General features: G+C 33.5%; 1 protein-coding gene across 6 annotated transcripts in view; it reads left to right on the top strand.

Annotated features, from left to right (window-relative positions):
* Nucleotides 1-23,585, top strand: part of CENPE (centromere protein E) — an 88,749-nt gene extending 65,164 nt beyond the window's left edge. For all 6 annotated transcript variants that reach the window (XM_074275267.1, XM_074275268.1, XM_074275271.1 and 3 more), the window contains 11 exons: nt 2,430-2,660; nt 9,138-9,338; nt 9,729-9,938; nt 11,537-11,749; nt 13,405-13,518; nt 14,214-14,314; nt 15,604-15,701; nt 17,850-18,033; nt 20,025-20,308; nt 21,324-21,359; nt 22,939-23,585. In XM_074275267.1, coding sequence (XP_074131368.1) covers nt 2,430-2,660; nt 9,138-9,338; nt 9,729-9,938; nt 11,537-11,749; nt 13,405-13,518; nt 14,214-14,314; nt 15,604-15,701; nt 17,850-18,033; nt 20,025-20,308; nt 21,324-21,359; nt 22,939-23,033 — 1,767 coding nt within the window. In that variant the 3' untranslated portion in view covers nt 23,034-23,585. The remainder of the gene's footprint in view (nt 1-2,429; nt 2,661-9,137; nt 9,339-9,728; nt 9,939-11,536; nt 11,750-13,404; nt 13,519-14,213; nt 14,315-15,603; nt 15,702-17,849; nt 18,034-20,024; nt 20,309-21,323; nt 21,360-22,938) is intronic.
* The last annotated feature ends 953 nt before the right edge of the window (nt 23,586-24,538 follow it).

Consider the following 24,538-nt stretch of genomic DNA (forward strand, 5'->3'; position numbering starts at 1 on the left):
CAGTCTTATCCATGTTGTATTGTATTTTTATTTATTTTGTTAAATTTTTAGTTATTTTAATCTGACTTAGCTTTAGGAGGCAGTAAGTTTGACACCTGTGGTCTAAGAGCTATCTATATGTGTAAATGAACCCTATTACCTTTTTTTAAATACTATTTTTGAGCAAATGAACATGAAAAAAAAGTTGGACAGCTATCTCAAGTACTCCGAATTATTGTTTGGCATACTGATTAGTATAAAATTTTTAAATCTAGGCTTTTGCTAGAATTTTTTATAAATTACCTTCCTCATGAAACCTGCATTTTCTTGTTATATTATGCTTATTATTAGTGATTTCTTCCTTTCACTGAATCAAAAACTGTTTTCCTGTAATTTACTAATCCTCCCCTCTTAAATCTTAAGTCCTCTCCCATTTGGATCACTTAATCCCTTTAGAAAGAACCCAGAGAACTTTGGCCTTGAGACAACAAGGAATGCAAATAGTGGCTAGTTTGACATGTATGGCATGATCTGAGATAAAATTAGACCCTTTGGTTTTCTGAGGATCCCTATAAAAATTTCCTAACCATGATATTTAATTTAGATAACCCTAGACCAGGGATTCTCAAACTATGGCCCACGGGCCAGATGCGGCCTGCTGAGGACGTTTATGCGGCCCACTGAGTTATGGCAAATGGGCTGAGGGGCGGAGACAGACTGTGAGTTTTTGTTTTTACTATAGTCCTGCCCTCCAACAGTTTGAGGGACAGTGAACTGGCCCACTATTAAAAAAAAAAGTTTGAGGACCACTGCCCTAGATTGTTGAGATCCTGGAAAATTTTGGCAATTTTTTTAAGGATACAGTCAGTTACTTTTTTCACTGAGTGTGTTTCTTCTGTAAAGTCTAGACTAATTCTCTGGAGGGCCTCAGGACTAGCCTTTAGGTGGAGAAGTGAAGGAGGCAGGAGAGTCACCACTGGTCCAAGATGGAGTCTGGAGCCTGAAGTCTGTGGCTGAGAACTGCTGCTAAGAGCTGCAGTTGAGCTCCAGCCCTCTCTCTCTCTCTGGGACTCCTTTAAATACCCCAGCACAACTATATCACCACAGTACATTGGGCATGTGCAACTATAGAGCATCATATCACCGCATTATCCTAAGTATATGCCAATTAGATTGAGCACCTCATTACATTACATCAAGTATGTGCTCAGAGAACCACCATCTGACTTAACTACAAGTAGGTACTTAACTACAAGCACCCTGCTGTCCTAGATTCAAATACACCCTTTCAGAGTTCCAGTTGCTACATCTTCACAACTCAGTTTCATTGGTGTAGTTTTGAAAACTTCTGTAGTTGATTACACAACTGGTACTTTTTGTTTTCTTGAATTCTGTGTTTAAATACTGATATATTCGGTATCATTGAGCCCTGCAGAAGTACTGAAAATGGAGAAAAATGCAATCACTAAACATTTAGTAGAAATGTTCATATAGTTCTTTGGCATTTAAGCCAACTAGATTGTCTGTAAGAACTAGACTAAACTATTTATATATTTGAAGTAAATATTTCTTTGCAAAAACTAAGGGAAAGAAATAAGATATAGCACCAAGACCCAATACTCCAGATGCAGTCTAAATAATATAGAATACAGACAAACTATATCTGTCTCTGCAGTCCAACTTTGTATTGACTCTGCTTTGTTTTTAAGTATCCCCAGCACACTCTTGGCTTGCTTTGTGGTTATGGTTAGTTAAAACTCAATTCAAACTGCTTTCATTAAATTAAGTTAGGTCAGTTTTCCTCCATCTTCTGTTGTATTATCATTCATTTCATCCAGTCCTTACTCTCCAAGGCTGTCATGAGATTCTTAGTCAAAATCTTTACTGACCCACTTTAGTAATTTCCTTGTTTAATAGTTTAGTTTACATGAGTTACATAATAATGTCATTGATAAGTACTTGGTAATGTCTATTGTTGGTTTTAAAGAGATATTCTAAACTACATTTGTCTATATATCTATTCTGACAGTATTTGTTTACCCAAATAAAATACTCTGCCTTAGATTTCTCTCAGTAAAAGAAATAATTTGCATATTTCATTAGTCTTATATCTGCCACCAGCAAGATACATATACCAATAACCAAGCCAGAAGACAAACTGTCTTAAGAAATAGAGGGATAAATTTTGAATTACTTTTTTTTTTCCAAAGTTGGAGATACATTAACCAATATTAAATTTTTGGTCATGAGAGATACTTAATGAGCTTGCATTCATTTACACCTGATGTTTTATTTTCCATAATTTTGTTTGTTGATTCAAAATAAGAATTTTTTTTAATAACTTTTCTCCTCCAGAAAGAATTAAAACCAGCATTTATAAAGTCTTCAACTTTATTTGCTTGAAATAAACTCATATCTTAACTAAGTGATTCTGATTTTTTTTTTTTTAGGAACTTCTGAAGAAATATACCATGATGGAAAATCGCTATGGGTTCCTGAGCAGACTTTCTCTTGACTTGAAAAAGTCATTTGAAAGCCAAAATGAGCTTCAGGTCAAAATTCAAGCATGCCTTTCTCATACGCCTCAGCAGAAAAAAGTTATTGGAAAACTTCTAGCAAGTAACCGGAGATGTAATAACGATCTCCATTCATGCAACATTTGCATACTGAAAAAACTGGAGGTATCTGCTTCTACATGTCATAATTTAAAATAAATAAGGGTATTTTTTAGAGTGGGCAACAAATCCATTATCATGAAAACTTTTATCATCAGTGCTTCCTTTCTAGATGTTCTAATCATCCAAAATTATGTTTCTAGACTTTTATTAACTCTTGAAGTCAAGTTCACTTTCTGGTTAATGGTTTTCAGGTTCCATTTTCTTCACCTTCTTGAAAATTTTTGATAAAGACAGTATTTGCCCTTCTCAAAATTCACAATTCTCTGTATCTTCTTCTCCTGATCTTTCAGAGTTTTTGACTAAATGAACATTCCCGACCTTCAGTTCTCTCAGGACTTATATGTCTACAGTTGTTAGTTACTCTCTTAGCATCCTATTTCTGTTTATCTTGGGTATCTGTTTATCTTGAGTATCAACTCTATCTGCCTTTTTATTCTGCCCTTTCCAGTCCAGAGATATTCTCCTTGGAGGGGAAAAAAGAGCTGAATAATTCTGCTTTCATTTATCATTCCATATAATTCCAGCAGCAGTAGTTCTATGTTTCCTCTCTTATTGAGTATCACTTAAAAGCCCTTTTTGTTATTCAGTACTTTCTTCTTCAATCTTATTTTCCAGACTTATATAATTATATAAGTCTTAAATATTCTTATATTTTCCAGACTTTATAATTCCAGACTTTCTTGTTCCCACCTAATGCCAAGTGCCTTCCCTCTGTGATTATCTCCAATTTTTTGTAGACATATCTTGTTTGTGTATGAAGGGTGTCCCAAAAGTCTTATTTTAATAGTTTAAAACTGCAGTAAGACCTTTGTGGAGTAGTTGTTTTCATGTTCTCTCCATTAGATTGTGTGCTCTTTGAAGGCAGAAACTGGTTTTTTAGGAGTTTTAATAAACACTTGTTAATTTGACTTGGCATATGTTAAAGTCATTCTTCCTTCCAACATTTGCTTCAGTTTTCCTTACACATCTCTTTTTTTTTTATCTAAGTTGTTTATTAGTGACATTTTAATTGAGCATCACTTGAAGTAATTCATCCTTTTTCTTATTGGAATTGTTTTTTGTATTGTATCTTTTTGTATTCCAAGTTTCATTTATGTAGCTTTCCATCCTTGAGGCGATAATTCACTACAGAATTTATACCAATTCTATCCTTTCCCTAAACTCTTAAAATCTGCTTACTCAAAATTCAGGTTGTATGCCAACATATTCCCAGCTTTCCTTCTCCAAATTTTCACCCCAGCAATAAATTTAGACCTTCGTGAGACAGGTTAGTTTTACCCTACTGATGAGGGGTTGTCGCCATTGTAATCCTGCTCAGTACGAGAGGAACCTCAGGTTCAGACATTTGGTGTATGTCCTTGGCTGAGGAGCCAATGGGGCGAAGCTACCATCTGTGGGATCATGACTGAACGCCTCTAAGTCAGAATCCCCCTCTAAGCGTGATGATACCGCAGCGCCGAGGAGCCTCGGTGGACCACAGATAGCCGGGCCTCCGCGCCCGCTCCCCTCGCTCCGGTGGGGGGGGCCTCGGGGGTCAGGGCCCAGTGCGGAGGGCTGTTCACGCCAGGGGCTGGAGAGTGGCCACGAAGAGGGGAATGTGGAGAATCAGATCCACAATAATAGCATTCCCTATTGGTTCTTCTACCCAGTGACTCACAATAAAATGACACAGGATTAGATCCTTGATTCATTACTATTAAGGAACTCCCTAATGGAGACTTAACCATGTAAGATTGGCACCTGCTATATAATTTATCTTCTTACAAAGTTGCCTACAATGATAATAACAAACTCAAAGAGAAACAGGGACCACTAATCTATATATCTATATCTATCTATCTACCTATCTATAGATGTCAGTCTGTCTATATCTATCTATGGATCTCTGCTGGGGATGGGGGGGGGAGAACAATAACTTGGATTAAAAATGTAACAGAACAATGAAAGGTTAAGTGACTGTCTAGCAAAGAGAGTATCCACTTACCCTGTTGGAACTTAATATTGAAAAATATTACATGAAAGCCTGTAATATTACTTTTTGACTTTGTATTCCTAGTGCCCATCAATATCAAAATGCTTTGGATGTAATTGATGCTTAATAAATGCTTGTTACTCAATTAAAAAAAAAAAAAAAAAAAAAAAAAAAAAAAAACCTTGTCTCGGCCCACACAGCCAGTATCACTCAAGTAGGACTTAAACCCAGTTCTTCCTCATTCTGAGACCAATTCTGGGGCTAAAACTGTGTTTCAACTACATAATTTAGAAAATAAAAGGTGATTGGGAGAGAGCACAAACAAAAAAGGGAGTCAATAAAAACCTCCAAAAAAATTCCATATTATTAAAAATTAGCATTTAATCAAGAAGTTACTAGCTACTCTGGTTTTCTCAGAGCACTCCAACAGATGTGCAGAAAATGCCTTCATTTTTACTATAGCATGCTTCTATGGCAGATTTGTGGTTGATTTCCTAAATTTCCTCATCAATTTCTACATTCTTTTCTGTAGTGTGCTGCAATTGTTCTTATCTTCCACCGCTCTTTTCCCATTCTCTTCCTTCAAACTTGTTTATCTTCTTGATAAAGACTGTTACTTGCCCAATCCTTTCCCATTTCTTTACCTATTTCTTTTAAATAAGGCATAGCCTTCCCAGGACTATACTCTTAATTATGGCTCTAGTTCCATCAAGTTCCAATTAGTAGTTTTGGAGTCAATGTCAATTCCTTGCATTAAAATTTCTAGTTCCCCAGGTTTGTTAATTTTTGTCTATAAGACTTTTGAGGCCATTTTCCCATTTCCAAGTTTCATTGCTGGTTCCTTTCCCAAATTTTGACTTTTATGTATTCCTGAAACCCTACAACTGTTCTTCCTATGCTACTTGTATTTTATGGTATTGTACATGGTTCTGTTAAGACAAATGGTTTTCTCTTTCCTCTTTCCTTTTCAGTTTAGTCATTTGATGAAAAACGCTTTTCTAGACCAATACATTCTTTCAAGCCTTTATTAGGCACATTCAGTCACTGGCTAGAAGCCAGTCATTCATATATTTCAAGCTATGTTACAAGAGATTAAATCTTATTCTTATGTGTTATTAACTGTTAACCTGCTAAAGTTGCCCTTCTCTTCTAAAGTTTTTGCTTTCAATTTCTAGCAGTAATGAAAATACAGTTTGTGTCACCAAGGTCTTTAGTTTGTTGACTGTTAGGGAATGATACTCTTCAGTTCCCTACTCAAATGCTTTATGATCTTTAGCAGTGCTTTCTATATTCCTTTGGCAATGCCAATTGTGACCAAGGGAATCAGGAGAAATAGATGATTGTCGTCTAGATTGTCAGGTGTTCTTGAAAGACTTCTCTTCAAAAAGGAATCACCAGCAACTGTTAGTGATCTCTTCTTCCTCTGACACTTCCTCAGTGGCCTCTGACCTGGTAGTGTTTGTAGATCCAAATGATGATTTGGATTAAGTTTTTCCTTGGAGGAAAAAGTAATTGCTTCCTTTTAGAGGACCCAACTTCCTTTCCTTTTGTATACTCCTGTAGATCGTATTCCTTCTTTCCTTCTTCCCTATTCGTACAACAATCAGGATTTCCCTCTCTCCCTTCTGTTTTCTTTTCTCTTCACATTAAAGCTTTTCAGGCCAGAAGGTGGGGGGGAAGGAGTTCTCCTTATCACACAATTCTTTTTAAAACATTTTATTTTTTCCTAATTACATTTAAAAACAATTTTTTAACATTCATTTTTAAAACTCTAAATTCCAGATTCTTTCCTTCCCTCCCTATACCTCTCATTGAGAAGGCAAGCAATTTGATATAGATTATACATGTATAGTTATGCAAAACATATTTCCATATTAATGATGTTGTGTAAAAACATAGGACCCCTCAGAAAGAAAGAGAAAATTTAAAAAGTATGGTTCAATCTGTATTTTAGACACCATCTTTTTCTCTGGGAATGGTTAGCAATTTTCCTCATGGTTATCTTGAATCATTATATTGTAGGAAATAACTGTCATTCACAGCTTATCAATTATCTTACATAAATGCTGTTATTTTTTACACAATACATTTCACTTTGCATCATCCCATGTAAGTCTTTCCAGATTTTTCTGAGAGAATCCTGCTTATCATTTCTTATAGCACAATAGTACCCCGTCATAATCACACACCAAATTTGTTCATTCATTCCCCCATTGATGGGCATGCCCTCAATTTTCAATTCTTTGCCACTAGAAAAGTGATTTAGGACATTTTTTCTTACGGCTATAGGTCATTTTCCTTTTCTGTTCTATTAGCCAATCTAATAGATATGAGGTAGTACTTCAGAATCGTTTTGATTTGCATTTCTCCAATCAATGGTGATTTAGGACATTTTTTCTTACGGCTATAGATAGCTTTGATTAATTCATCTGAAAACTTCATATATTTTGATCCTTTATCAATTGGGGAATAATTCGTTGTTTATAAATTTGACTCAATTCTCTTTTGAAACACAAGTGAAATATTTATCAGTGAAACATGCTTTTTTTCACAACTATGATTGCTAAATGTATTTCCTCCATCCTATTTCTCCATACCATTTATTCTCTCTCCCCTTTTAGTGTGTCCCTCCTCAAAAGTACTTTGCTTCTGACTTCTTCCACCAATCTGCATTCCCTACTATCACACATACAAACACCCCCTTCTCTTATCTCTTTCCTCTCATGCTTTGCTGTAGGGTAGATAGATTTCTATATTCAGTTGAGTATGTATAACCATACTGGTTTTTGAACCAGTTCTGATGAGATTGAGATTCATCCTTATCTTCCCCCCTTTTGCTATATTGTAAAAGTTTTTTCTTCTTTCTTTTGTTTGTGATAATTTACCTCATTCTACCTCTCCCTTTTTTTTTCTCCAAGTGTATGCCTCTGTCATATCTTATTACATTTTTTTAAAGAAATGATCTTCATATTCAATTCATATCTTCACCCTCTGTTTATAAATACAGCTAACTTCCCTAATGATAAAATTGCTATGAGTTACAAGTGTCATCTTTCCGTGTAGGAATGTAAACATTTTAACCATATTAAGTCCCTTATGATTTTCCTTTCCTGTTTACCTTTTTATGCTTCTCTTGAATCTTGTATTTGAAAGTCTAATTTTCTATTCAGCTTTGGTCTTTTCATCATGAATACTTCAAAGAGGTATTCTATTTCTTTAAATATCCATTATTTTCCCCTGAAGGATTATACTCAGTTTTGTTAGATAATTTAATCTTAGTTATAATCCTGGCTCCTTTGCCCTCCAGAATATCATTCCAAGCCCTCTGATCCTTTAAAGTAAAAGCTGCTTGATCTTGTATTATCCTATGACTCCACCATAGCTGAATTGATTCTTTATAGCTTTTTACAATCTTTTCTCCTTGGCCTGAGAGCTCTGGAATTTGGCTGTAAGTTTTCATTTTGGGATATCTTTCAGGAGGTGATAAGTATATTCATTTCAGTTTCTATTTTATCTTCTGGTTCTAGATTGTCAGGGCAGGTTCTTTAATAATTTCTTGAAAGATAATTTCTAGACTATATTTTGGATCATGGATTTCAAATCCTCCAATAATTCTTAAATTATTTCTCCTAGATCTATTTTCCAAGTCAGTTTTCTCATCTATTTTCCAATGAGATAGTTCACATTTTCTTCTATTTTTTTTTTTTTCATTCTTTTGGTTTTGTTTTACTGTTTTTCATTTCTCATAAAGTCATTAGCTTCCATTTGCTCAACTCTAAATTTTAAGGAATTTTTTTCAGTGAACTTTTGTACCCCTTTTTTCTTTTTGGCCAATTCTACTTTTTAAAGGAGTTATTTAATTCAATGAATTTCATATATCTTTTTCCATTTATCAAGTCTGCTTTTCTAGGCAATCTTCTCCTCACTGGATTTTTGTACCCTTTTAATTATTTGGCCTAATCGGTTTTTGAGATGTTATTTTCTTCAGTATTTTTTGTGCCTCCTTTACCAAGATATTAACTTTTTTGTCCCATGATTTTCTTGTATTACATTCATTTGTCTTACCTATTTTCCTGAACCTCACTTTCTTGATTTTCAAAATCTTTTTTGAGCCTGAGATCAGTTCATAATTTTTTTTCAGTCTTTGGATGTTGGTGTTTTGACTTTTATCAAAACATTCTTCTAAATTCCTTGTTAACTTTCTGTGGTCAGAAGTTTTTTTTTAACTCTTTGGCAAAGTGTTCTGCTTCCAGGATAAAGGGTACAGTGTCCCAAGCTTCAAGGGTGCAAGCTGTTTTCAAAGATATTTCTAGGGACATGTAAGTTTTCAATTCTCCCAAGGAGGGGTGTTTACTACTCTCCTGGCTTGTGCTCTGGTCTGAGTGACCACAAGCACTCTTTTCTGCTCCAGAACTATGACTAGCATTTCCACTCCCCAATGGTCACAAGCTTTTTTTACATCTTATCTGAAGCACATTTCTTAATTTGTTTCCTTTTCTTTCTGCTAGGGTGTGTTAAAGCGTGTTATAGACATAAGAAAAGAACATCATAACACCATCAACAAATTTGAAAAGGACTTAATTGAGGAGGCAGAAAGGCAGAATGATTTGTTTATTAAAATACAGCATCTACAACTACATTCTGAGAGAGGATCCCAGGAATTAAGTGACTACAAAAAATTGAGCCAAAAGATGGATCTACATATTGAGGTATGAATTGTTAAAAAGGATTTTTTAATGCTTTGTGTATTTATGAAAAATAGAAGCTTTCATTGCTCACTCTCCAATCTGCCTTATCATTTCACTGGTTCATTATAATAGCTCATTTCTGGCAGATTTAAAATTGGACAACTAGACTTTGGGGGGAAGGCAGCTTTAATAAAACCCACATTCCCTGCCAAAAATATGTACTATAAATTACTAGATTAAGTTTTCCCAAATTGAATTATATTTTTAATTTATCTTAAAATATTAAAATGCCTCAGAGATTAGCATTTGATATTTGCCTACATTTTTATCATTTAGAACAGTGATGAAATTTGATGGCATGTTTACAAAGACTTCTCAAAACTCAAGAAATTAATATTCTTCTCCACACAGCAAATTCTCAAGGATGTTTCAGAGACTCAAAATGATATCCACAGCATGGTAGTTGAATTCCAACAACTATTAAATGCAAAAAAAGACATTATTTTGTTCCTGGAAATGTGCTTAAGCACACATCTTGATGTAGAAAATCTTAAAAAAATAATACAAGAGGACAGTGATAGGATTGTTCATATGAATAACTTTTATCATAGTAAAATAAAGGTAAGTATGATTTTTCCCCCATTTTTCTTTATACCTAATGAAAAATTTGCCTTATGTTCAACAAATGCTTCTGTGTAATACCGTGAAGATGATCACTTTTTGTATAACAATTAAATGCAGTTAATGGTCTTTAAAAATAGGGAACAAATTCCACATGTACAAATTTCATTTTCTCTTAATGTTTCTCCCCTTCCCTGCTTGTTTTGGTGCCTGAAGCTTGTTGGAGCATTGACTTATAGAACATTAATGGTTACCTTGTACCACCCCTTCATTTCACAAGACAAGAAAAGTGAGAGGTTAACTACCGAAAGTTGCAAAGGTGACAAACCAGGAATCAAACCCAAGTTTCTGATTCCAAATCCAGATTTTTTCTTTTTATACCATACCTCTTCCACTCCCCACAAAACTTGATGGTACAATGGGGGCAACAAGAGCATATAGCCCTCATATTATAAACTAAGGTGTACAGGAAACTAAGAGGAAGGCCCAGATTACTGAATTGGTCTGTCTTGACAGAATCACCACCATCCATGAGTTTGGTTCTTTACAGGATTAGAAATTTAGTTTTATTAGTGCTTCTTATCCATACTCTGGCACTGGCTATAACATAATACTGTGCTTATAACTTAGCTTGTTATTAATCATGTACACAGTAATTAGTCCTCTCTAGCCCTCTTGAATCCTACTAGTAGATATGGTCATGTTGGCGTTATGATCCCCATAGCAGCAGTTGAAGTGACCCGTATGTGGATTTGGCCGCTTGAAACACTTAGTCACATCCTTATACATGCAGTGTAGATGTTTTCTCTGCTCATGTGTCCCTTAAAGAAAGATCATGGTTGCAGTTCCACATACTTTGTGGAAACCTTTCTTTTGCCTCCTTCACTGTTGAAAGTCTTAGAAAGAATCATCATCCATTCATATTTCAGTTCCTTGCTTTTGAAATATGATCTTCAATGTGGCTTTAAAGACAAACCAATGTGGAAAGTTCTGGGCAAAGAGCATGGCTTCAGATTTTGGCTCTGCTGTTAACTTAGGAAAATTGTTCAACCTCCCTAATTATTCTTGAAATAAAATGCAAATTCATTAGCCTCATTTTCAAGACCTTTACTATTCCCTAATTTCTTTCTTTGTTCCTTTGTGTATATATTGTTCTTTATCTCCCCCCCCCCAAGTGGACCCCACTATCTACCCTATCTATTTACTTATGTAAGATTTTGATTTCCAATTGTTTTCATACCTCCCCAAGATGGCAAGCCATCTGATATAGGTTGTATGGGCACAATCATATTAAACATATTTCCACATTAATCATGTTGTGAAAGAAGAACCAGAACAAGAGGGAAAAACCATTTGAAAGGAAAAAAAAGTAAAAATAGCATGTTTTAATTAATCTGCATTAAGAGTCTATATAGTTTTTTCTCTGCATGTGGAGAAACATCGTTTATCATGTTCAGTTTTGGAATTGTCTTAGATAATTGTATTTTTGAGAAGAGCAAAGTACCAAAGTGGATCCATCACACAATGTTATTGAACTATTAATAATATACACTTAACAAAATGCACTTAATAAACATTTATTGGATTGGGTTGAATAGGCTATTATGAATGAATCATCTGAATTTGAAGACAGAAGTGTTGCTGCATGTAAAGAATGGGATCTTGAACTGAGACAAATGAAGGACAAGAATGAAGAAATGTTAAAGAAGGTCCAAACTACCCAGCTAACATTGGATGGTCTGGATACTCTTACTGTAGGAGAAAATATAAGACATGATCTTAAATTGAATCACACAAGACAAACCACAAAGGTATTTTAAAAAACAAACTCCAAGAGTCATAATCCTACACAATTTTCTTTAAAATATATAAACAAGTATGTATGTATGTATGTGTGTATATAGTATTTATATGTATGCATTGTCAACAGGCACTTACAACTTTATAAAAATTAGGTGAAAACTAGCTTTATTACAAGAGAAATGAACATGCATGTGGAACCAAAAGAGTTCATGATCTATTCAGAAGTTTTCATATTTATGATAGTAGGACAAAGGAAAGAAAAGGAAACAGAACTCCCCCTAAAGGGACGTGGCATGGGAAGAAGAAAGGTGCAGGAAAGGTAGGAAAAGGGTAGGATCCTTTCCAAAAAAGAGAGGAGCAAGACAATGGCAAAAGTCACATTCTTTTTCCTTGGAAACTATGAAGATAGGACAGTCTTCTTTTCTACAAGGGTCCCTGCTGCACAAGCAGTTTCTTAGCCTAGTGCAGACTGACTGGCTGGCTGTCTTCATTCTCAAGGAGAGAGAGTCCAGTTGAACATGCAGACAACACATTATGTCAGCCCAGGGGAGCTTTAATCTTGACACACTCAGGACCTACTACAAACTCTGGATCTAGTTTTTCTGCAAAATATGGCAACTCAAAAAGACAAGTTCAGGAGACTCTTTAATATTTTTTAATAATATAAATGTGTGTATGTATGTAGGTATATGCATATGTGCATATATGTATGTACCATTGTACTTCCTGCTTAATAGCACAGAGAGGTCTATGTTTAAACTTTACTAAAACCTAAATTGATTTTGAATTAGAGTCTTGAGAATTGTTTTGGTGTTTTTTTTAAACATAAAGGAAATTTGGCCTACTGAATAGAATGAACTGGTCTTTATATACAATAGTCTTATGGGCAAGAATTACCCTGAGGGAAAAAAATTATAAATCTTATACTAATGAACCAGTATTATATATCACAATTGATGTCAACCAACAATAAATTCACTTGATTTTTCCTGGATTTATACTTCTTAATCTAATTACTCTTTAATTTAACTGCCCTTGAAATTTATGTAAAGCAAGTTTGAGATTTAGGCTTTTTTTTTTTTTTTTTTTTTTTAATGTACTGTAATTATGTGGGGGAGAAAGAATAAATATAAAAATGAATATCATTTTTGACTATGACAACTATAGTCTACCAATTTACTAAAGTTATAGTAGTTGCAATACAATGTCTTACGGACTTCTGATACTGGTTTTTGGTTAACAGAATATGTAAAATAAATGGAATTGGCTGCATTATTTTATTATATAGAAAGCCACTTTTTAGGGGAAATTTATATTCTTATTAACAAATATGTGCCTATGGTATGTATAACTATACTATGTCATTTATTAAATCATGTAATAGAAAATTATATTCCTGCATTTTTGCTTCTAATTTTTACAATGTCTTCTTTATATGAAAAAGGATAATGGAATCCAGATAAGAGATTAAATTTGGTCTCTTGCCTTAACATCTTTGACAACTGATGCCAAAAAAAGTTTTTTAAAATTAAAAAAATTATTTAAAAATACTTACTAAATAGAACATATTGTCCGTTTGTTTTAAGTTTAAATAGTAAACTTGACATTAAAATGATTCTTAGAGGTATAAGGTAAAGTTTACTATTTAAATTCTTTAAAATAGGAAATTCAAGAAACTGCATTTCATGAAGATAAAGAAAACCAGAAAAATCTTGAAGTGTCTAAAGTTCAGAGTAACAAACAACTTCAAAGTCAACAACCAATAGCACAAAGTCAGGTGAGCTGTCTCCATGCACAGCCAACTTTTTGGAGAGTGTGTAGCTCTATTTTTTTAAATGTCCTTTTCCATGAAAGGCCAGAAACAGTTTTTTTTTTAAAAATCAACTGTATTTTTACTTCCAAATCCTCTTCTTTCTATTGGAAATTTCCCTTAAGTAGTTTTCCTCCTATTTTCTGTTGGACAAAGTAAGGGAGGGTATAGGTGGGGGTAGAGATGTGGATATGGGGATGGATGAGTATATGGGAGGGAAGAGAGATAGTGGGGGTGTTTTCTTGATTCCTTCAACCACTTCAGTTGAAAAAGAGATTCAGGTGTCACCTGGTCCACCTCATCTATTGCCTCTTTGCTGTATAGATTTCTACTTGGACATTCCATTTGCATTACTAATCCATTGTGTTTCTCTTCCACACCCTTTCCCATCTCCAATTACATTTTCACTTGGGGGGAAAAAAAAAAGTATTATATCTATTATACGTTGATATTACTACTAGTTCCAAGAATAACTATTCTGTTCCATGTGAATCTTAATGGAGTGTTTTCTTTTTTAAAATACCTGTTAACTAAAATATTCATTTAAATAATTAATAATTTCAGTGAAGTAGCAGGACATCTATTATTTAGTGATGTTTGAAGTTTTAGCTATTCCTAAATTCTTTTTTTAAATTTCTATTCCATCTTAAATTTCTTAAAAGGATATCAAAGCTGTGTCTAGCAAAGAAATTGATGATCTCAAGATGCAACTCGTGAAATTGAACATGGAAAAATTGAATGAGTCCAAGAAGCTTGAAAAAGAGTATGTTTTTGTTTTTTTTTTCTCTTGACTTACATTTGTTTTAATGGTCTTTTTCATTTTTTAGACACAAGGATTAACCTGTCATAACTGGTAAAAGAAAAAGTAACCATTAAATACTTTTTATTGGTTGTATGTGGCTTATAAAAAAACTGCTTTATGCCTTAATAAAGACAAATATGAATCCTAAACAAATCTTCAAGCCAATATAAGTAATGTTGGTCATAACCTGCTTTATCTTGCATAAGGAAGCTAGTTTTACATCTGAAATTATATGTCATAATAAAGGCTGACAGTGAACTTATTTGCTCTGTTATTAAATAGTAGCTAGCAATTCATGAATTACTAGTTTTGTTCTGTGGACAATGACTAATTCTGGTTTTAGTTATAATATATATTCACCTTAGACCAAGTCATAGATAGAGTTTGCCTTCTTATTTTTGGAGATAGTCTCATCTTCTTATCACTTCTTGTATTTTTAAATTTTTTCTAGAATATGTCATGTTATAGCCTAGATATTTATGCTGCTGCCTTTAGTTCTCCCCTTTCAAAAGTTTTTTTTCTTGATTGTTGTGTATTCCTTTATTTTTAGAGATCAAATCTATTTCTCAAAGGGTATTTTAGCCCAGTCATCCAAGTTAGAACTAGTTGATTTTCCAAAATATCAATCAACAAGCATTTATTAAGTACTTGCTTGGCATATTGCCAGGCATATTAGCTGACTAATAAAAAAAAAAAAAAAAAAAAAAAGTTAAATAATCCCCGCACTTAAGAGCTTATATGTGATACATGCTATCAGGGAAAAAAATAATAAAATCTGTGTTTATTCAGCTATATACAAAAAATAGATAAAGATAATGGAAGATATCAGGAGAGAATCATCAACTAAGAGGGTCAAGAAATGTTGCATGTAGCATATCATGCTATAATTGAGCCTTGTAGTATACTAGGAACTCAAGAGGCAAGGATGAGGAGAAAATATTTCAGTCAAAATATCATAGAGATAGTCATTGCAAAAGTACATTGAGTATAGATAGAATGCCATGTATGAAGAACAGCCGGAAGGCTAAGATATCTCAACCGTAGAGTATGAATGGAAATGACATGGAATAATAATGGAAAGGTCAGTCTAAGCCATGATATAAAGAACTTTGAACTTTTTGATTTTAGATGTGAAAGGAAACTGCCAGCATTTATTGAATAGTAGAGTGACATGAACAGACCCATACTTTAGGAAAGTCACTCCAGCTGTTTTTACTTATTATTTGTTTTCTTTTATGATCTTTTATTAGAATTGCTTCTAAAACTGCTATAATAGAGCACATGGAAGAAATTATAAGTCAACTGAAGGAAAATCTTAGAAGAGCACAACAATGCAATGATACCTCAAGTAAGTACAGAATGGAAATATTTTGATCTCTTCTCTGTTGTGCTTATATCCTCCATGTGATTAGATTTTTATGCCTTCTTCAGGAGGCTGCTATGATACTGAAAATGTTAAAATTTAAATTTTTTTTCTCTAATTGGCCAACAATAAGATAATCTATACCATTCTGTTGTCGTCTTTATTTGAACTTTTGAACTGGTATTGTTTTCCTTAGTTTAGTGTAGCTTTACTCCCTATTTAATAAGATTCTTATGAAATTTAAGTACATTTGAGCAATCAAATATTTATTAAGCACCTCTCATTGCGGGTTTAGGAAGTACAAAGAATGAAAATAATACCTACATGGGAGATACAGGTACATATAAAAACATAAAGCATAAATATAAAGTTAGTATGCACATGTTCAGAATAGTTAAATCCATGGTACTTTGGGAAAGAGGGCACTTGCAAGTTGGAAAGATCAATAAGAGCTTAATGCAGCCTCAGCTATATCTTCAACAAAGACAGGGACTCTAGGTGGAGGTGAGGAGGGCTTTCATTCCAGCTTGGTAGGATGCCCAGTATAAAGTCATGAGAGAGGGAATGAAGGCCTTATGTAAAGGAATAGAGAAAGCCAAGCTAGTTTGTATCTCATAATTAAAGAAGGAAGGAGTCGTGTAAAACAAGGCCGAAAGGATTGTATAGAGCTTAAATAGAGAAGTCTACATTTTATCCTAAAGACACTAATCAGGAAGCCATTAGAGTTGGTTGAGTAGGAAAGGCTACATCAGATTTGTGCTTAAAAATTATTTCAGCTGCAAGAGAGATGTGAAGCTATTACAATAATCTGGGCCAGAAGTAAGGAGAATTGAGCTAAAGTATGTGGAGAAATGGTTCAGATGCAAGAGGTTAGAAAGATATTAATTAGAAACTTGAATTATCCAGCATAATGCCCAGCAAATGGTGGCACCTTCTTTGACAAAAATAAGTTCTACAGAGAGGAGTGCTTCAGAGGTAAGATAGTTATGTTTTAGACTTGTTGATTTTAAGATCTATGTAATAATTACTTTGAAATATCCAATAAATGGTGATACAGGACTATAGTCAGGGGAAAGACTGGGACTGGTTCTGAAAGTCATCTGCATAAAAATGATAATTATACTCTTAGAAACTCACAAGATAACCATGAGAGAGAATATAGAAAGAGAAAAGAAAAGGTCCCAGGACAGAGCTTTGGAGAATATTCACAGTTAAGGGTGTAATATGGATGGTGACCAACAAAAGAGATTGAGAAGAGTTAGTCAAACAGGTAGAAGCAAATGAGGGAAAAGCAATATAAAAATCCAGGAGGAAGAGATGGTTCAAAAGTATTACATTCAGCAGGTAAGTTGTGAAGTATTGGAGCTGAAAAAAAAGACTTTCAGATTTGGCAATTAAGAAATCTCAAACTCTCCTTCCTTCTCCCCTTCTCCCCCCCCATGTTGCTCCACATTAGGAACCTCTTTTGTCACCTCCTCTCTAATCTATAGCAGTAACTTGCTGGTTCATTTCCCTGGCACGAGTGTCTCCACGCCAATCTGTCTTCCACTCAGCTAAAAATTTATTCTTCCTAAATGTAGATCTGACTATGTCACCTCCAGTGGCTTTCTCCAAGTTGTCTTGTCACTTCCAAGATCAAATATCAATTCCTCTTTTTGGCTTTGAAAGTTCTTCATACCTTAACCCTTTCCTTCCCTTCCAGTCTTCTTATTCCTTATGTATTCTATAACACATTGACACTGCCCTCACCCTTCATTCCCCAGCTCAGGGCATTTTACTTTTCTGTCTCACATTACCTGGAGCTCTTTCCCCTCTCCCCCTTATCTTTACCTCTTGACTTTCTTCAGATCCATGCAAAATTCTCACCTGAAAAACAAAACAAAAAAACCCTTTACCCAATCCTTTTTTAATAGTAGTGCTTTCCTCCTGAGATTAGCCCCAGTGAATCTTGGAAAGACCTTGTATGTACTTGTATGTATTTTTACTAGACGATGTGGTGTATTATATATATAAAAAGCCTCTTATGCTTCCTCAGTGGAATCCAACTCCACCGGTGATTTCCTTTAATCATACATTTGCAGAACACAAAGCATCTCTGATTTCTGGCTCAAATGTGTTTGTTTCCCTCACTAGTGTTAGAGCCATCTGATCATGCTCAGGCTTCACACACCCCACTGACTTGTGGAGGTGGTAGTGGTATCATACAGAGCACAAAAGCACTGATCTTAAAAGCAGACCGTGTGAGGCTTGAGAGAGAGATTAGCAAGTTAAAGAAACAGAATGAATATCTGACAAATCATCAGAGTCAGCTATCAAGGTAAGAGCACGTAAAATATATTTACTTCATTATATTTATCATGTCCGGGTCCAGTTCAGTTGGTTTTGTTGCAAATGTTGGGCATATCTAGAATTCTATTTTAAATTCTATTGTTTAAGGGGGGTAAGGGTAGAAACACCTATTATGAAGTCAACCATTTCACAGACAATCTTAGTACCCCAGAGTTTAGACTCTTTATTTGTAAGAGAGCCCTTCAATGTTAAATCGAGACACCATCCGGTCTGGCAGTTCTTAAAGTGTAATTTGGTATTAAGCTACTTATTTATAAACAAAGTAAAGGGAAGTATAGGCAAACCTTCTGGGAAGAGGAAGAAGGAATATGTTGAAGGAGGACAATCTAGCTGCTCAGAGCACTGATTTCAGGATACTGTCATTTGGATTAAGACAAGCTAGATTTTCTTTGACCTCCAATAACTAACTAGTCATAAATGACATTGCAACCAGAAATATTTTATAGTAACTGACTATATAATAAATATAAATACCAATGTAATAATTTAATATAAATTATATTAAATATACTAAAGTATATAAATTTAATATAAATTAAATAGCACTCGGTATATAAGATATCTGAGTTAATATCTTCACAATAACTGTGAAGTAGATGCCATTAATTGAGGAAACTGAGGCTTAGAGAGGTTAGGAATTGTAGTATGTATGGTCACATATATTTATAGATCCACTCCAGGTTTCCCCAGACTCCCAAGTGCAATATTCCATTAACTCTTTCCTATTAACTCACATTCTTCTATTTCCTTGGTTATCTGGGTGACTGTATTAAAACCATATCTATCTTCTACTCTTTTTATAATTGCCTTTATTTTAAAGTAATCACCTTTTCTACATAGTTCTTTTACAAAGTATATTTTAATCTTCTTGAAATTTATGTAACATAAAATTGAATTACCTGGGGAAGAGAGGATGGCTAATAGAACCTGCACTTTAGTAAGAATAATACACAGCAATAGACTGGAAACTTAGGCTGAATAATTTTTTTTAAACATCACCCTATATGTCCTTTTAATCAGTCCTGAATGATTAGAACATGAAATATTTGATTAAACAAAGGTTCAATTTTTTAAAATGGAGGGGGGGGGGCGTATTTGTGTCTGTATCAATGTCAGCACTGATTTTTTTTTTTTTTTTTTTTAAGATTCAAAGATACTTTCTAGTTTAGAAATTAAATGGTTTAAAGGATTCAATTGCAATATACTGAATCTGAGGAAATTATGATTTAAATTTTAATTTATTTTATTTCTTTTTGAAATAAAAGATCATGATTAGTTATAGGTTTTTTTACTGTTTTAATTAGATGTGTAAAAAGAATAATTAAATTGTTAAAAATAGGCATCAAATCTCTTTCTTTGTCATTATTGTATATGGAGCTCATTGGCAGACCCTATTATAAGCCTGTCCCTGAACTATACAAATGTTTGTACAATTTGATTTATATAGTGAACTTTTATCTTTTAGCACTCCATAACTTTAAAATACTACTGGGAATTCACCACATAACATTTAGGATAAAATTAAGATTCTACTCCAGAAAAACTAAAAAATATCTAGCTTCTGACTCACTTTATCTACAATTTCTGACTATTCCTTAATTTGCCCTATAAAGAGAACACAATGATGTAACATTCTTCTAGGATTACTACCTTTTGGTTCACACCTCCTAAGAAAGAAAATAAGAAAATATATTAAAGAGAGTATAACTTTTGTGTATTCAGTGGCCTACAGATGTATAACTTAAAAGAGCTGATCACAGCAAACTAACTATGACTAGTTTATCACTTCAGAAGTCTACAAAGGGATAGGAGTGAAAGCTGTTATTTAGTCAGCAGAAGATTACTTTCATTTTCTGGACTATAAAGCATTAATGCAATTAAGAGGTTAGTATATAAATATAGATGCATTTCAGTTCAGTGTCATTTCTATGTACTTACCCATTTTGTTCTCTTTCTAAGCCACAATTTTCATCTTGTCAGAGAAGTCAAAAAATGGAAAGAGAGAGCCCTTAAAAAGGAAGCACAAGAACTTACTTGTGTCCATTCTCCAAAATCTCCTAAACTGGCAGAAATGACATCCCTAAAGAGACAATACACATCACCTCTGTATAAACAGCAGATTTCACGGGAAACTTTGCCAAATGATTCACCAAAATCTTGGGCATATGATGGACGGTCCAAGTCTCTACCAGTCACTTGTCTTAATAACTATTTTGATAACTCTGGCCTAGGCCTACTCCCAGGTATGTAATACAATAGCGGGAGAAGGGGAAACAATGGTTAAGATATGGTAATTAAAAAAAAAAAAAACTATTTGGACTCAAATAGCAAATTTAGAGAAGAATTTTGAGCATGCAAGTTCATAATACCATGCAAGAAATCTCATGTTTTTGACCCTATAAGAATAGACACAGCAAAAGATGATCAACTCAGTGGGGATTCCAGTTATGTTATTTATCTTCTCAATACCCTTTCATCGTCCTGATGTATAGAAAAGCAATTTTTAAGATTATGAGATCTTGAATATTCTTTGAAGATTATTATTAGTGACAATCAACAAATGCAAATTGATTAAATGCTTTAAAGTTTGCAGAGCACTAACTTTTCATTGTATAAAAGAGTAGCATAATCAAATGGAAGCTATAAATACTATTTTTTCCTTTAAATATGCCTTCTAGTAATTACACTAATTTACGTAAAATAACTAAAAAGAATAATTTTGAATCATCTCTATGAATGGATGACAAAATAGTTTTAAAATTAAAAATAGACCATCTAAAACAGCCACACTTTGGGGATTTTTTAACTCTGTGATTAAGCAATAATAGTAAGATACATAAAAACTAATGAGAATATAAATTAATAAAATTATTTAGATGTGATTTTATTGCTTTCAAGAATATATAGTTAATTGACTTAATTATAATACTAAGTAAAAATTCTGTTGGACCAGTTTTCATAGATAGGTAAGAAGCCTTGGTAATTAGAACTTTTTAAATATACAAATAAACTGTTAAAGCATCATAGGGTTTTTTAGGCTTGAGAAAGAAGTGTTATGACAAATTCAACATCCTCTGTAATGCTCAGTTGATTAATTATATTAAATAATTTATTTAGCAAGCTTTTTTGGGCAAAGATAATATAAAGGTAATAACTTTGAATGACTATAAAACAAATTGATGGATTTTAGACCAAGAGGGGTGTTTATTTCAGTGGGGTCTTCTGACTACTATTAACTTGTGTTTTTTTTTCTTATAGAAGTAGCTTTCAGTTCTACAAGTGATCCTATAAAAGGTGAATTTCAATTTATCATGATACAGATAAATGGGGAAACAAAAGTTCATGAATCTCTTAAGATTTCAATTGGATAGTCATCTGTTCCTTTTCTTTCTTCTCATGGCAATTTCATTCTTCTCAAACCCTTACAGTTTCTGCTATCTCTGGTATCACCAGTAAGCACCTAATTGTCAAATACAGTCGTCTTTTTTTTTTCCTGAGCGTTTTCTTGACCTCAGTAGCTTCCCTTACCCTTAATGTAGGTATTTCTCAATGAAGTGTCCCTAGGCCATTTCTCTTTTCCTTTGGCAATTTCATTTATTTCAATGGCTTCAAAGCAATAGAACACACTGGATTTGGAATCAGGAATACCTGGATTTAGATCCCAAACAGATACAAGCAGGTCATCTTTCTGAACCTCAGTTTCTTCATTTGTAGTATAACGATAACTGTATTGCTCCTTCATAAGGTTGTGGGGTTTAAACAGGATAATATGTATATAAAGTACTTTGTAAAGTATAAAGCATCTAGTTGACAATTATTGTTATTACCATCCCTTCTCAATATATGACACTCAAGGCAATACCTCTAGCCTGACCTTTGGAGCACCAAACAGACATCTCTGCTGCTTCTAAGACATTTCCATGAATATTTTGAAACTTAATGTATCTGAAACTGAATCCCTAAACTGGCTTTTCTTTCACCTTTTCTAACACTAGCTGCAACACCATTATTTATTTGCCTCATTTCCCATTTTCATGATCTTGAGGTTATATTTGATACTTTCTTTCTCCCTTACATATCACTTTAACCTAATCTATTAAGAGCCTAGATCACAAGATAATCATGTCAGGTGATAATTTGGCAGAGATCACAGATTCCCCACATATCATTTTACAAATGAGAAAATAGAGGCTCACAGAGATTGAAGTTTGTCCAGAGTTACATAAAGATGGAGCACAAAACTTTTCCCATCCTTTCTCTTTGTTTTATGAGCATTGCTACCATCCTAATTTCAACTCTCATGATGACCTGATTGGATTATTATAGTACCCATGTACAGTTCTTCCCATCTTTACTATCTCCCCTTATACTCTGTTTAATACTGTATTTAAAATAGTTGCTTACCTGGAAATGTATTCCTGTCACTCCTGTACTGAAATCTTTAAATTTATTATCCAAGTGAAACTCAAAACTCCACCAACTGACATCATTTTAGACTAGCATATATTATATTACTTCCTCCCTGGACGTATCCTGTCAACTTTAACACATACCCTATTCTCATGTCCTTTAAATCTCATCCTCAATATCAACTTTTAGAAACTTCCTTTGATTAGTAACAGCCTTTGCCCACAATTTATTCTAAAGAATTGACCGTATACAATTATGAATTAGAACTTTCATTGTAAGTGTCTCATATCCCAGCTACACTAGAAACTTTCTGTGAACTAATATCTGAATTTTATAAATGCCCTTTATCCAACTCTATTACAATTGTAATTTGATTGTAGGTATGTATATAACAATGTTTTGAATATAAACTAAACTTTGAAAATAAACTAAAATTAGGTGTTTGGGATTTTTTCTTTCACAGTGGCTCAAACTCCAGGAGAAGAAAATACAGAATCTCTAATGGATCAATGGCAGACCTTTTCAGGAAAAGACACACCTGAATGTAAAACCCAATAATTTCATTTTTATGGATCGTGAACATTCCAGATTCTTCACAACACTTAGATGTAGTTTAGCATTTTTCTCAACCATTGCAATCATAGTTTAGTTAAACTTTATTGTTGTTTTCTTTCAGCATGTCATTAATGTTACTAGATAAGTGAATAGGAAATAAGGTATTAGATCAGTAAAGAATTGATTAGAATGGTACCAAGATGTTTATTTCATTTGTAAATGTTGAAATAGATGTTATTTAAAAGGAGCTTCTGTGGAATACAAAATTATGGAAGGAATTCTTCATGCTGAGCAATTGAAGATGAAGAAAGATGACTTAAACCATACGATCATCATTTTATCTTCCTCTTTCTTAAAATGTACACATGTAAAATTGTATTATAATTTTTTTCCTTTCATATTATGCCTGCATTATAAAGTCTATATTCGTATTGCATTCCCTTCTAGAGTATAAGCTCCATGATGGCAGTAATCGTGTCTTCTTTGTATCCCTCATATGACTTTAGCATCTATTCAATAAATACTAATCAACAGTAAATAAAAGTAATAAATAAAGTGCTGATCCTGCTTCATTGTATTGCATTCACAAAAATCCATTTCTAAAAATGGATTCAAAGGAGCAGAGTCATTGTCCCTTCAACATGTCTTAAATAATCACATCCTGGGGTCTCAGACAACCTTTCTGAAAATAAAATATTATCCATAGCAATTTTGTTTAATTGCTTGATTTTTGTAAGAGGAGGAGAGATTGAGAATATGAAACATTACCAAAGCTGAACATTTTAAAAGGACTGTTTCAAGTATGTGTCATGCAAGATTTATTTTTTTTCTTTATTCATTTTCAACTTAAATACAGAAAGATAAAAAAAACAATTCCATTTATACAAAATATAAGAAAAGGATTCAATATAAAACCATGAAATGTTTTGCATAATTTCACATATGAATTCTAATTGCAGGGGGATGGAGAGAGGAGTAAGGGAAAGAATTTGGAACTCAAAAATTTTTAAAAACAAATGTAAAAAATTATTTTGCATGTAACTGGGGAAAATAAAAATATTAAAATTATATGTGTATATATGTATACATAATGATGAATTTCCATTTCACATAACTTACTTTTTTCAAAACATATAAATATTATAAATCATTTTCAAAGCTGCCCTGTATTTCTGTGCTTCCCATTTTCTTTCCCAATTTTCTTTGTTGTTTGCTTTTTTCCTCCTTCCCTTCCCATGCCACCCTAAAGAAGACTGTCATTCCTGTATGTGCCAAAATGTTTGTGGCAGCTCTATTTGTTGTAGCTAGAAACTGTAAGATGAATGGATGTCCATCAGTTGGAGAATGGTTGGGTAAATTATGGTATATGAAGGTTATGGAATATTATTGCTCTGTAAGAAATGACCAGCAGGAGGAATACAGAGAGGCTTGGAGAGACTTACATCAACTGATGCTGAGTGAAATGAGCAGAACCAGAAGATCACTATACACTTCAACAACAATACTGT

This window comes from Sminthopsis crassicaudata, chromosome 6, assembly GCF_048593235.1.
Source record: "Sminthopsis crassicaudata isolate SCR6 chromosome 6, ASM4859323v1, whole genome shotgun sequence".
Lineage (NCBI taxonomy): Eukaryota > Metazoa > Chordata > Mammalia > Dasyuromorphia > Dasyuridae > Sminthopsis > Sminthopsis crassicaudata.